The sequence below is a fragment of the Pollicipes pollicipes genome, unplaced genomic scaffold, assembly GCF_011947565.3.
Source record: "Pollicipes pollicipes isolate AB1234 unplaced genomic scaffold, Ppol_2.1 Scaffold_6052;HRSCAF=7182_pilon_pilon_pilon, whole genome shotgun sequence".
In the NCBI taxonomy this organism is placed as follows: Eukaryota; Metazoa; Arthropoda; class Thecostraca; order Pollicipedomorpha; family Pollicipedidae; genus Pollicipes; species Pollicipes pollicipes.
Window position 1 is genome coordinate 1,568,508 of NW_023596805.1, and position 14,284 is coordinate 1,582,791.

Consider the following 14,284-nt stretch of genomic DNA (forward strand, 5'->3'; position numbering starts at 1 on the left):
AGGGTGACTGGACTCTGCCTTTTTTGGTCATTTTTACATACCGATGTAGATATTTCGTGCGTCGAAGCACTTCTTTTGGCTGGTGGATGATGCGTTTTTCCAGCGAGAGCACAAATGCGATTATGCACATTCCTCGTGACATGTTAAGGACAGGCACCTCGTGTTGGTCCACGCACAAATGAAACGACGAGTCGGACGGCTCTGAAGTTGTGGATGACTATTGGGTCTCACAACAACGCTCGAAAACTGGCCCGATCTGGCGGAAAACCCTCAGACAACCTGGGCTGTGTCTCATGACGGGGAAACTACAGCATATGCCGTTTTTCAATCGGGTTCACATGAGTTGTACAGAGAAAAATATTTACTTCACATTTTGCCTTGCACTTCGGTAAAAAAACATGCATGGGTGAAGCTTAACACTTACCTTTCGAGTAAAGCATAGAACATTTCGACTAAGTGTATAGCATGAAAGGGACAGACCGCGATACATAGCACAAATATAAATATTGATAGCATCACATAGCATATAACCCATACTATTGAACGGCGCGACTTAAGTCCACCTAAGCTGTAGTTTCTCAACATGAAACAGGCCGTAGCGGTTGCCTTTTGCGACGGTCAAACCTTGAATGCGCAGTGACTAACCTTTCACGACCGTGCGCTAACTCCAGTAGATGTTACGGACCGTCTATCTTGCGCTGCACCTCGTGGACAGGTCGTGCGGTCTTGCAGCGCACACGCTGACCTCTGAATGACCTTGCAGAATATTTAATTGGGTAGACGAGGCGAAAGTTACGGCATGGGATGCAGGAAACGGCGGACAAGAGCCTGTTGGGGGATGGTTGAAGGGCATGCTCCGATAGGTGTATTCTTTAGGCTTTGAAGTGTGGTGCAGCCAATGGCAAAGCTAAAGTTATGATTGATCAAGCCGAGGCAAACATTAGATGACCATAACCAAGCGTGCACACACTCATCCCATGCGCTCGAGCAATGATGGCTAAAGGCCCACTGCCCTTCCGCGGACCCGATGACTCCTTTGACATCTTTTGGACTCCGTTCCTTCAACTTGGTGGAATCGCAACTACACGCGAAAGTTAGAGAATGACATATGTTTGAAAGCACCGTCAAGCAGGGACATAGTTAATGTAAAAAGCCATTATTCCAACCAACTTTTCATCGAATGTACGCTTTTGAGATAATATCAATCCCTTCCTCAGCATTTACAATAATCGCAACCTCTACTATCTCTACGTCTAGGTTTCTCTAAATTTGTGACTTCAGCGGAGGTAATCCCGGAAAGAGGTAATCCCGAGGAACATCATTAAAAAAAACATTCTAGTTAAAATGTTATCCTTTTCAACAGAACAGGCATAATAAATATCCATCAAAAGGTGGTGGGAGGGGTGGAGGGACCTTAGTTTATGTTGCAACTTTGAATGCCACGCGTGTCCACACATTTAGGCTGAGCTGAGATAAGAAAGGCAACTGTTCCCTTCACAAGCTCTCCACTCACAGCGGGCAAGCGTGATCTGACCTGCCCGTGACCTTCACAGGAAGGTGCGCAAACTGACCTTTGTTCTGACCTTGCGGTGTCCTTGACGAACGTGACCTCCTGCGCCGGGGTCGGAGTCCGAGGGCGCTCAGGTTGACCTACGCCCCAGTCTTGTAGAATCCTTGGCGAACGTGGCCACTGAAGCGAAGTCTAGACTGAGACTGAGCCTGAGTCTAGGTCTAAGCCTGAGACTGAGTCTGAGTCTAGGTCTAAGTGTGAGACTGAAACTGAGTCTGAGTCGAGGTCTAAGTCTGAGACTGAGTCTAAGTCTGAGATTGAGTCTGAGTCTAAGTCTAAGTGTGAGACTGAGACTGAGTCTGAGTCGAGGTCTTAGTCTGAAACTGAGTCTGAGTCTAGGTCTAAGTCTGGGACTGAGACTGAGTCTGAGTCGAGGTCTTAGTATGAGACTGAGTCTGAGCGTGAGTTTGGGTCTGAGACTGATACTGAGTCCGAATCTTAGTCTGAGTGTAAGTCTAAGTTTGGGTATGAGCATGAATCTGAGTCTGAGCCTGAGCCTGAGTCTGAGGGCGCCCCGACTGACCGTCGTTCCGACCTTGCAGAATCTCTGGTGGACGTGACCCTCTCGTGCGAGGGTCAAAGTCTGAAGGCACACAAGCTCGTGCTGTCAGCATGCTCGCCGTACTTCAAAACCCTCTTTCAAGACCACTCTGAGTCGCATCCGATTGTGATATTGAAGGGTAAGTGATGTCGGGCGTGGTATTGATTCGGACATTAAAGGGCAGGACCGCTGCCACAGTTCGTCACGTTCTCGGAAGTCTTCTCATCATTTTTGTTTGATATATATATATATATATATATATATATATATATATATATATATATATATATGCATGTGCCTAGGAACGGGCTCTCTTTTGTGTAAAAGTTCTTGTAAATGACAGCATATCTCTTGTGCAGTATCTTCTTCAAATTACCGATCTTACGAGCACACTTGCTGCTAGGTGGCTCAATGGGATATCATAAATCCTCAAATGCTTGCAACGTTTCGTCCGGCAAAATATATCATCAGGCAGTTGCAAGCAGGCACAGTATCCAAATTGCGCTGTAGAATGGTTTGGCCTACACAATATTTAGTGAATCACAGTAAGACACAAATTCGGTAACGATTGATCGCAAGGAAAATTCGCCAAGTGCCGATCACGGTGGTTCGGACAAAAAAGGACGGGAAACTCGTTCAAGATTCCCGAAGCAGCATTGAGCATGGAAAATCATTCCATTCTGGCAGCAGGCGGCGAACCGTCAAACAAGCGGAGTGTGCCCGTGGCGTTACTCTGGCGGTTGGTGATGGGGTCGGTGTTGCGGATGTATACCGCTCCCAGAACTTGGAGCTTCGGCGTGTTAGAGCAATGAGCAAAAATGGTGGTGTTATTGATCGTGAGCTGTATGCTCGGTTGGCTGCCGTGGACCTCCTTGAGATGGTCACAGGGACCTCCATCTTGCAGGTGCATCGTAATACGCGTGCGGAACGTCGTGGCCGCGTGCCCCTCGAAGGCACCACCAGGACGGTGCGTACAGTCACCGGTGTTGCAGCGAAACTAGACCCTACGTGGGCCATTCTCAGCAGGGACGGGTCTCGGGCTAAGTTGTCCGTCATGGCAAGGCTGGTCACTTTAGAGCTCCGGTAGAAGATGACGGGCTTAATTTTATCTCGAGGCTGCACGGCTGGCAGTTTTTGGATACGATGCCTCAGATTATCTTCGCGTTTCGGCCCGTCCAGCCTCGAGACGAAATCATCACGACTCCCCATCTCCCACCAGAGCCCTAAAGTGACCAAGCCTTGTCATGAAGAATAAGTTATCCCAACATCCGTCTCTGCTGAAGGCGACCAATGTATGTAAGGTCAAGTTTCGCTGCAATACCGGTGACTGTGCGCACCGTCGTGGTGGCACCTTTATAGGCCACACGACCACGGCCCTAATGGGTAGGCCCATTACGACGCACCTGCAAGATGGAGGGCCGCACCACCATCTCAAAGAGGTCCACAGCAGCCACCTGGGCATATGATTAATAACACCACTGTTGTCACTCATCGCTCTAACAGGCGGAAGCTCCAAGTCCTGGAAGCCGTGTACATTCGCAACACCGACCTTATCATCAACCACCAGGTCAACACAAGGAGCACACTCCGCTTGCTTGGGTGTCCTCCGCCTCCTGGCAGAATGGAATAACTTTCCTTGCTGCGGGCTCCTTCGGGGATCATAAACGAGTTTCTCATGCTTTAATCTTTTTTATCCAAACTGCCGCGATCGGCTCACTGCACATTTTTTGCGATCGACCTTTACCGAATTTGTGTCTGGTCGGGATTTTCCTGAGCACTGCGCAGATCAAACCATCATTAAGTGCTATGTGAATATCATGCCTGCTTGCAATTGCTCGATGATGTTCTGTGTCGGGCAAAACGTCGCAAGAGTTCGGGCATTTAATGCATCGCATTGAGCAGCCTAAGAGGAAGTGTGTTTGTAAGACCGAGAATTTGAAGAAACAGACATTTCACATGCAAAAGTGACTGCAAACTCCGCAAGCACCCTCACCTTGCAGATTGTAACTTGGTAAAAGGAGCATTGGGCTCTAAGTTTGGTTCTGTCGTTTTAAGATGAAATCGGTCGAGCCAAAACGTAATCATAAGTATGAATGTCCACTGACGTATAAATGGCCCATTAAGCACCATAGTACAATGTTTGATCAATCGGTAAGACCCCCTATCCGATCGCCCACATCTGCTTCATGTAACTAAAAATGGCTCATGAAGGACGGCACCTCGGGGGACCAAGTGTCCGCTCGGATAACTGGGTGGTAAACATGCCGTCATTCCCTGGATGGCAAGCACCATTCTCCGCCAGCGTCCATGTCAAAACCTTGGGATGGTCTCAGTCCGTACAATTGCTTCGTTGAAACCGGGAACGGAGCCGTGATCTGCTCGTGACTGTGACCTGAGCCGTGATCTGCTTGTGATTGTGATCTGAGCCGTGATCTGTTCGTGATTGTGATTTGAGCTATGATCTGTTCGTGATTGTGAGCTGAGCTGTGATCTGTTCGTGATTGTGATCTGAGCCGTGATCTGTTCGTGATGGTGATCTGAGTCTTGATCTGTTCGTGATTGGCACCTGAGCCGTGATCTGTTCGTGGCTTTGATCTGAGCGGTGATCTGTTCGTGGTTGTGATCTGAGCTGTGATCTGTTCGTGATTGTGATCTGAGCCGTAGTCTGTTCGTAATTGGAATTTGAGCCGTGACCACGCCCAGTCATCAATCTTGTTGTCGTGCGTCAAAAATGCTCGTGCCAATGCCAACCTGTTATTTCGTACTGAGAAGCGTGAGTTTTCGTTTGAACCACCCCTGCGTTCATGATATTTGCACGCTCATAGGGCGCCAACATCCATCGTCATCCACTATGATTACATGTCTGTATGTGACGATGTACTCATGCGAGCGTATCATGCTTTATGACCTTTTTCACGGCGCGTGCTCCCATGCTTGCGGTGATACAGCAGTCATTTAACCGTCAAACGCTTTGCACATGTCGAAAAGCTCAAAGTGAGTAGTATCCTTGCGCCTGAAGCGTGGCAACAGCTGTGAGAAATACATGACGAATGGCGTCTACCCTCTGCATAATAGTTTGCGTTTCAGTCGCCGGCCGTGTGAGTTGGTAATGATGCAGAATGTTCTGATTGCCCGCGGCGAGGCCGGAAGAGACCCCCTGACCTGGGGAGGGGGAGGCTTCCCCCTGCTGAGGCTGGAAGAACCTAGCCGCGCTTGTGCTGTCCCCGAAGTTCTTAGGACAGTTTTCCGTTGGTGGGATATCCGATTTGGCACAGCTTCCGGGAGAGGGAAACCGCCCGGTCTTGTAGATGCTCTAGCACCAGTTATGCGGACAAAAATGTTGACGCACCATTGCAAAGCATTGAAACTTAATGGATATACACAAATATGCGATGACCGAACATGCTAAGTTGAAAATTGGCAGCAACGCTGTATGACACCACATCAGAACCATCATAATCATACGCGACAATCGCCACCACGTGTTGCGACTAGCCCCCTCCCCCGTGCATTTCAGATGTGAAGTTTTCGGAGCTTAGGAACATTATTCAGTTCATGTACAAAGGAGAAGTGGAGGTGCACCAGGATGACATCCAGTCGCTTATCTGCACGGCGCAAGGCCTCATGATCCGAGGTAAGCACAGGACTCTGCCTTGTGGCACTCCAATCCGTCATGCTGCGAAACACGCCGCGGGCGCCGCTCTCTCCGCAAATGAGGTGCGGTGGGTTCTATCCCGGCTGTTGAGCAAAGTTTTTCGTCTGCTGTGATAGCAAGAACACGGGGAGCAGCTGCCTGGCGCGTGCGAATGATATCGACAGGTGTCGATTTCGATGAGCTTATGCACATTTCAAGTCGAATACAACAACTGAATGCTTCGGTACCGGGCACGTCTCAACTGACGCCCCATTGCGCGGCATACACCACATGGTATGCATACGTGGGCCAGGCGAGACCGCGGCTTTAACCCACGACAGAGGACGTGCGGTGACCCAGCGCAGCGTTGGCGAGCGACGAGGATTGTTGGCTCATGGTGCTGGGAGGGAGGGGAAGTGGGGCAGTGTTGTAGTCTTGGGGCTGGGAATGCACCCGTGTTCCTTCAACTTTTACCATTGAAGCGAGCACAAGGCTAGGATGTAGAAGTTTGAAGGTACACAAGAAGAGCAATTTACTAAAATGTCAACAGGAAATTAAATCATTTTGAGCTGAAATTGGATTTTGGTTAGAAGTCTGTCTGTTTGCCAGACGTTGAGCCGCAACTTCGCCATAGTTACCGTATTTACCGCGCGCGACATCGCAAATGATGCAAACTCACTGTCAAACTGACAAACTCACAACAAACTCACTGCCTTTCGTGAGCTTGACCAGTAGACGGCTCATTACCTCGGACAGCGCACCTGGTGGAGTTTGGCTGCTGAGAGTTGGCAGCAATGTAGATGACGCGCGGCACGCCACTTTCGTTTCTCTAAGGGCGTTATTAGTTTGACGCGCACCCGGGGAACATCTGAAAAAGATCACGTGCGAAAGATCACGAAGCGAAATTTGTGCTTTTTCGTGCGCGTAGTCCACAAGTTGTGCGTACTTCCTGCGTATGTGTTCATGGACATAGCATGAAAGCCTGTTTAGCATGCTTCACATACCTTGTGTTATTCGACTCAGGCACCGTTCGTGTTCTTCACGGAGCTTATGAGCCGGTTGTTCCATCCCACTTGTTGCAGCCGACCCGTGACCGATTCCGAAGTTAATGCCCTATAAAATCCCACTCAAATCGTTCCCTGTGCTCGAATCCTTTACGTTATTTCTTTATGAAATATGTATCTCATATTTATGCTTTGAGGGTCTTACTACGGCAAACTTTGAGAACTGGTTCTTTTGTGACCTGACTTTGATACTCCGAGACTCGAGGCTAGTGCGGACACCGCAACGTCCGTGTCTTCCCCATATCCCACCTACCCCACGCCCATTAATTATTGGACAAAAGTCCAATGCTGACGATTATCGCGGCTGTTGGCGTACTATCTCCTGGCCCGTAGCCCAATTTTCCTCAGGTGGCGGAGGGAAGGGTAAATGTCAGATTTTCTTCAACATCCTGCGACTTTGGACCAAAGCGTATGACATTGCCCAGTATATAGCACAAACCTCTGTGCTCAGGGGTGGGGAGGGGAGGGGGGGGGGGGCACGGCCCCTTGTTCCTATCCTTGGCTACGTCCCTGGCTCTCCAGGACACTTGGTACGTTAACTGTGGAAGTTCGTCTGTGCATGAGGACTATGTCACTATCCAAAATCGGCTTGGGGGCACAGCCGTAAAGATTGAGTTAATCTATCCTGAAAACCCGATTTCTTCCCGGACTTCGACCACTTAATTTCGAATCCTCGATGTTCAAAAATATTGTTGTTACATTTCGGGTAGTTTAAACTGTTTTCCAGCAGAGGAATACCCTCCCATTTCAAGTAAATGTAGCCTACCTTTTGTGAAAAACTTCGAATATGATGTAATTCACAGAAAAAAATATGAGCAAATCTCAGTAAGAGATCACGTATCAGTGCCGCTGTCGCTGTTCGTGGGGTATAATCACCACAGCCACGATTATGCGACGCATACACTTGCCATTGTGGGGAAGATATGCGTTAACTCTTATCTGCGCCATCCTGTACTTTTCAAGCCGTCGCATACATTAGTCAGTTTCTCTTTATCCCAATCCAGGCGTTACGGTTTGAAATGCTGGTCAAAGACTTGCAGACTGGCGTAACATATGAAGGAGTTATATGGTGATGTGTTTGGGTACCTGTTGCTTAGCACACCAATAGCTGAGAAAATTGTTTTATAGTTAGTTGTCCCGGTATTCCGTCTTTGCTCATATGCATTGGGAGGGCTCGGAGGAGCATTTGGGGGGGGGGGGGGCTCAGGCACGAAAGTATATCAAGTGACAAGTGACTCTTGTCATATCTTGTATATCAAGTGACTCTTTGCGCAATCAGGTGGTCGAAAACATGCTGAGCCAAGTGAAAATGAAAAGCCTCTCTTCGATGTCTTCAGCCGTTCATGCATTTTGCGAGCGACCGCGTGTCGTGTGGTGGGAGATATCGACACGAAGGGCGACATCTCTCACCCAACGCCGTGAAAAAGGGCAGCAGGAAGAACTCAGGCCAAGATAAGACAGAGAAAGATAGGGGCACTCACGAAGGGCGGCCCCTCAGGGGGCTGGCGTCTCAGTTTGCTTTTTGGGCCAAGCGCTGTCAACGTAAGGGCTTACTACGAAAAGGGATTATCAGGGAACGACCGCCAGGCATGAAGAGGCGTAATAACACCAGGTTTCCAGCCGCCAGAGAAGAGCTCCAGAAAGCGGGGTTCGCTCAACTCGCTTCAGCCAGTTCGTCCGTGATCTGATCTGTGGTAACCAGAGCATGGATATTGCAATGGATGACAAAGCCCACTTCCCGTTGTCGCGGCATGATCGGCCCGGAAAAGAGGGGCTTCTGCCCTGGACCAGACGGGATGTTCCGGATGAACTCGGATATCGCCCTGTGTGGAAGTACCCGAGGAAGTTTATGGCGTGCACACCGTCTCACCCAAGGGCACGTCCGAGCTCGTAGTATCCGCGAGTAGTGTCAGTGTTGCTGGCTGTATCTGCCGGGAGAAGTGTCTCAAGGAAAGATGGCCACAGTACGGTACAGTACAGTACAGTTGGCCACAGTACCACAGATAGGCATCGCGACGGTAGAAGCGTTTTCAGTCCGGATCTGGATTGTCCGGATCGGATCTGTTTTTCGGATCCGGATCGCATCTGTTTTCCGTCCGGATCTGACCCCGGCTCACCACGTCTGAGATATCGTTCAGTTCGATGTCCATGAAAAGAAGATGGAGTGCCGGTCTTGAAACTGAGCGGTCCAGACAGACAGAAGGAAACACCCCAGGCACGCTCAGTTTCGATCCATTGAGGCTTCTGGGATACCCTGAAGCAAAAAATCCAGAGGTATCGAATATCTCGTTTAGTATCAAAATTTTGTGCAGCAACGATGGCTCTTGCCACAACACCAAAAGCTTGCATCTTTCTCCTTAACATTTTTTAAACATTTTGCCACAAGCCGATCCATATGGAATGGTACGCATACGCAAAAACTAAGCCCTGAACTCAATTGAGCTGCAATGAATTGCACCGAACTGAAGAGCTCTTTGCCGCCGCCGAGCTTTGCGTCCGCATCATGGCCGGCCGCCGCCGTCGTCTATCTTTGACCCGTCGGCCGTCCGTCGTCCAGCCGGCTGTCGCCGCTCAAACGAGGCCTCTACTGCCTATATCAGACCTGGTACTTTCCCGGAGACATCCGTGACACAGGCGCGTCCAGCAGCGGCGTTTGGGCACCTGCCAAAACCGAAAATTTTTTATGTCGGCTTATGTCACCTTTGAAAAAGCGTATCGCTCTCCCGCGGCTGCCCTATTAATGCAGTTCCGAAAAATGTGCTAGTTTGGTGTGGTGTTTCTCTTCACCCCGAAGTGGAGACTTTTCCGCACGCGTGTGAAGCGTTGGCAGTGTGCGGGGAGTGTTGAAGATGAGGCAATGGGTGTGTGTGATGTTGTGATTGTTTTCTGATAACTGTGCGATATGCCCCTGTGTAGTTTTTTGGCTCTTCTTTCCAGTAGCTCACCAGCAAAACAGGGGGCACAACTCACCAGGAAATTCCGTTTACGTCCCGGATCATGGAGGCTGCATGATGCCTTTGGCTTCATTTGCACATGTCTAAACGTAGATTTATCATCACTTGGGCGCAAACCTGTATGAATCACCGTGAGGGACATCGGTACCCTTCGAGCTTTCCTTTCAGTGCGAGAGGAGCGGCCACAGCCACAGCCTTTCTTTTGCTGATGGTCGTTACTGGCGGCTGAAAAAGTTATATGCTGGTTGAAATTTCTGTTTGCGATAAGTTAACCGGCTTCAGCAGGGTCCTAGTCAGAGGCAGCGGCTATTACTGTCACTGCTGCTGCCACTGCTGCCGTTTCCTCTGGCTGTCCATGCATTGGTGGCCTCCTAATGCTATTACACCCGTACCCATACAGATGCCAAAGCAGTGCTTGCGGTAAGGCTGATTCCGTGGAAGTTGTCAACTCGCAACTTTTTCGCGGGGACCGTCACGTCGCGAGCCAAAAATACATGAAATATAACCTTGAGCTGTGACGCTGTTAGTCCGTCTGCGACTTGTCCAGTGCCTCTCGCACCTAAATGTTTGACAACCAGTGCCAAGATTAATTCCGCAACCTGTCGTTGTTGACGTCTTGTGCTCAGCCGCGTCTGTTTGATGCCCAACGATGTGACAAAATCCACCAGTCGAATGATGTGACCAGACTAGTTGCCATTGGGTTCGCGACAATTTCCGCGTGCATGTACTGAGAGTGGTTTAAGCCTTCCAATAAACCAACGGTACGTGTCGTGCACGAGACATTAGTACGTCGGCCCGAACAGAATGCATTCAAAAACCTGTAATTCGAAGCAGATCACTCGCCAACTTGTAGAGCTGCTGGCTGGCTGGGGGATGCTTTTCACCGCTAAACCAACGTAACCACCTATGACGTCACACACAGCGGCGTCACACCATGTCTTAAGTCGCTTATGTGTGACGCAGCTACATGTGACGTCACCATGGAATGACGTTTGCCAACGAAGAACCGCTCTCTCGCTCAAACGCTCTGAGGTGCGTTCTTCACAAGCTAATGATGTCCCCAAGTACAGATGACCTATAACTGATGACTGGGACCTATGACATCAAAGGTAAGTACGTCACGACGGTGTGCCCGAGTCTTACCCTTAAGTGTGACGTCGTTGTGACGTCGTTGTCTGTAACATCATACACAGCTGCTTGGGGACGGCGTTTGACGATGTAGCACAGCCTCTGTTGTTGCCCGTTTCTGCCGTGTCCGGGTCACCCACCGACATCACCCCGTGCCCCCAGGCCTGGCCGGGACACGCTCCAACGTCAGCGGACTGCACTTTGCCCCGGGGGCGCCTGGTGACCCACCCCTGCGACCCGAAGCGCCAGATGACCTAGACCGAAAGCGGCCTCGCTCCGAGCTCGACTCGGGCGGCGCCGGCGGCGGTGGCGGTGGCGGCGGCGGTGGTGGCGGTGGCGGTGGCGGTGGTGGCGGCGGCGGTGGCGGGGGCGGAGGCGAGCCGCCGCCCGCCACCGCCCCCACCTACCCGCCCGGCCCGACCGCCAGCAACGGGGAGGATCAGACTGTGGTGAGAGCATGAGTGCGGTGAAGCTGACGGAAAACTTTTTGTGGCTTTTTACTGACTTTTGTGGCGTTCCACGTGCCGCCATGCGTTGTGTACTCCTTGTACATTTGCATACTTGGCGTATACTGCCAGAACTCTGTTCGCTGCGCCGCCGCCTGTCTGGGATGTCAACGTGTGCTTTGTTCCTTTCCTTTATTTAAGTACGTACATGCCGATTTCCGGCTAAGCCAGGTCTTATTTAGCCAGCTGTTAAATTCAGTTGATAGTTAAGTCGCTCCATGGAATGTTTTATTTCGTATGCCGCTCCTCTTTGCGCTCCTCCGCCCATTTTCGCCCCCGCCGTGTTGCATGGCTTGCCATTCATCAAACACCGTGGTGCTGTGAAGAGTGAACAGGCGTTGACCCACTCTTTGGATTAGAAGAGTCGGTTGTAGTCATTGCCAGGAAAATCTGACTGCTTTGTTCCTGATACGAGAAAGCGAAGTCTTCTTGGAAGACGCCACGGCCGTATGAAGATTTAACGAAACGCTTCGCTTTCTTCTTGGGAACCTCCCACACTGAGGATGTTCGTGATAACTAATGGCTGTTTATAAAGATCGTATTGCATTCCTGCCATAATACACTGAATTACCACGCGTGTTAGTCAGTGCAGCATAACATACAGTCAAATCAAATCTCTCAGGGTGTGTGAAATCACGGATTCAAAATAATCCGATCTTTCTCATGTCCAATAAAGGAAATGATATAACCTAAATAACGTCCCTTGCATGCAGCGTTCTCCACGAGATCTTTGCGTTTGCTTTGTCTGGTATCGCTGCATGTTAATAGCATTCATTAGAACTCTAAGAATAGTTGATTTATCAAACCCCACCAATACCGGTTTTTGTGTAAGAATAGCTGGTGCTGTGTGTTCCCAGATAAAACGGCCCAAGATAGAGATGGACTCGGGGGAGGAAAACTCCACCGACGGGATAGAGTCGGTAAGTACCGTTTGCAGTGCCAGTGGCCTGCTCTGAGTGCTGATGTCCCTCTGTTGTGCCACACCCTCAGAACACCGGCCAGTTAGGCGTTCCAAGGTCTGACAACACAGGTGCACATCACCCACATGCGGCGAGAACACTGGCCAGTTACGCGTGCTAAGGTCTGACGACGCAGGTGCACATCACCCACCTGCGTGAGTGTCATGGCCACGTAGTAGAACCGCTCCAGAGCCGAACCAAAACGCAGCAGACTAACACACGAGATTTCACGAGATTTCGCGAGATCGCAGCATGCCACGAGTTGTCACGTCGCGTCGGAGAACGTGGGCAAACGCGGACGATTGAAAGCTGCATTCGAATTGCGCTCAGCAGGCAGATCTTATATAATTATAATCATAATACAATATCTTAATTATAATATAATATCTATCTTAAATATCTTAAATAACATGATAACTGAAAAAATGTTTTACACTGGTGAGTTCGGCTGAGACAGTGGTAATAGCCTTATTCCTCGGAGAAAAAAAATCAAAAGAATGGAGATATAGTTGGGTTAATATTTCGGCAACATGTCGTTATCGAAACAGTAGCATAAATTTGTTCTGCCATGTAGCTGTCATGCAGTTGTCGAAGGCCCCGACGCGTTTGGTTATCCTAAACTACTGGCAAAGCAAATATGCAAGGGAAAATACCACTGAATGTCAATTCCCCTATATGCATGGTGCTACAGGGTTATGATGGTGGAGGTATGCGGGTGGAAATGCAAGTGCCTTAAGTAACGGGATTTGTTTTACCTATTACAGTGGCATCTGGAGATAATTTCTCGAACCATGCAATAATGGCGCCATGTTGCCTTGAAGTGAAGGCCCCAGCTACAAAAATGGCCGTGTTCTTACCTATGTATCGAAAAGCATGCTCTAACTGACCGAAATGGTTCGAACTAAATGCACATATGCGTAGTGAGAGACCTTACGGACAGATAAAACGTTTCATAAATGCGGGATGTTTGTAGCCTGGGTACGTAGTTGCAAGAGAACGCCAGAGAAGATATTTGCTCCCTTTATTTGTAAATAATCACGCGAGTGTCATGAATTAAAGTAGCCATCCTATCATCCGGACGAATATACCGTGCCGTCCAGCATGTACTTTGTGTTTTATTGCATATTTGATAGTCGGTGCCCACACATTCGTCTTATCGCTTGCAAGTTTCAAGTGCTCTTATTGCGTTGAGCCGCGCAGGGGCCATGCATCCGAATTGTCCGTCCGAGTTTCCCACTGTTAAGTAAGCAATTGCACTTAGCCGTATTAAAACTTTACTAATAACCGGGCAGTGCGGCGCCTGACGTCAACTGAAGCGTCTCCACGGGGCGTCTGGACGCCGCTGCTTTGCGGTCATTAATAGCGTCTCGGCGCCGGCCGTTTGCGTGGCCCCACCATGACAGGCAGAATCGTGAGCGCCAGAACGGACCGGTCCTGGTACGGGTCCTTGGAGTACGCCCCTGCGTCATTCGCGTTTCGTGGCGGTATCACGGAGACCGCCGGCCCGGAGCTTCCCTCCGACCTTTCGCAATCTTTTATGGGCGCTCAGGGTGCCCCTATGCTGCCCGTCGCACCCACAGCGGACGCTCTCACCGCCCCCAAGTCGGCCCTGGTCGGTCAAAGGCCTTGCCGACATCGAGAAATAACCGTCTGCAAAACCGCAAATGTCGCCGGCGCGCATCCGCAGCGCGGGCAAGCTCCGGCGCGATACTTGTGGACGAATGTGGAGGGGGGGGGGAGGGGGGGTCGAGAGGGAAAGACTCGGGAGACTGGGTGGAGTGGGCTCGGACGCCAACGAGCCCGGCTGCGGCTGGTCCAGCCTCCCCCCCCCCCCTCCTTCCCCAGCGCTCGCGCTGCCGTGAACAAGGCCGCCCGTCTGGCCGGGGTTATAAATCTGCGGCGATTGCGGCGCGGTTGCGGCGGCCGGC

At 50.4% G+C, this 14,284-nt stretch overlaps 1 protein-coding gene across 1 annotated transcript; it reads left to right on the forward strand.

Annotated features, from left to right (window-relative positions):
* Positions 1–2,112: 2,112 nt before the first annotated feature.
* On the forward strand, positions 2,113–13,949 carry LOC119104604 (longitudinals lacking protein, isoforms H/M/V; the record flags this gene model as incomplete). The annotated part of the gene is given in 4 exon segments (XM_037228325.1): positions 2,113–2,250; positions 5,629–5,745; positions 11,054–11,340; positions 12,255–13,949. Coding segments are annotated over 4 exon segments (641 nt in total), but the record flags the coding sequence as incomplete, so codon positions are not given.
* Between the last annotated feature and the right edge of the window lie 335 nt (positions 13,950–14,284).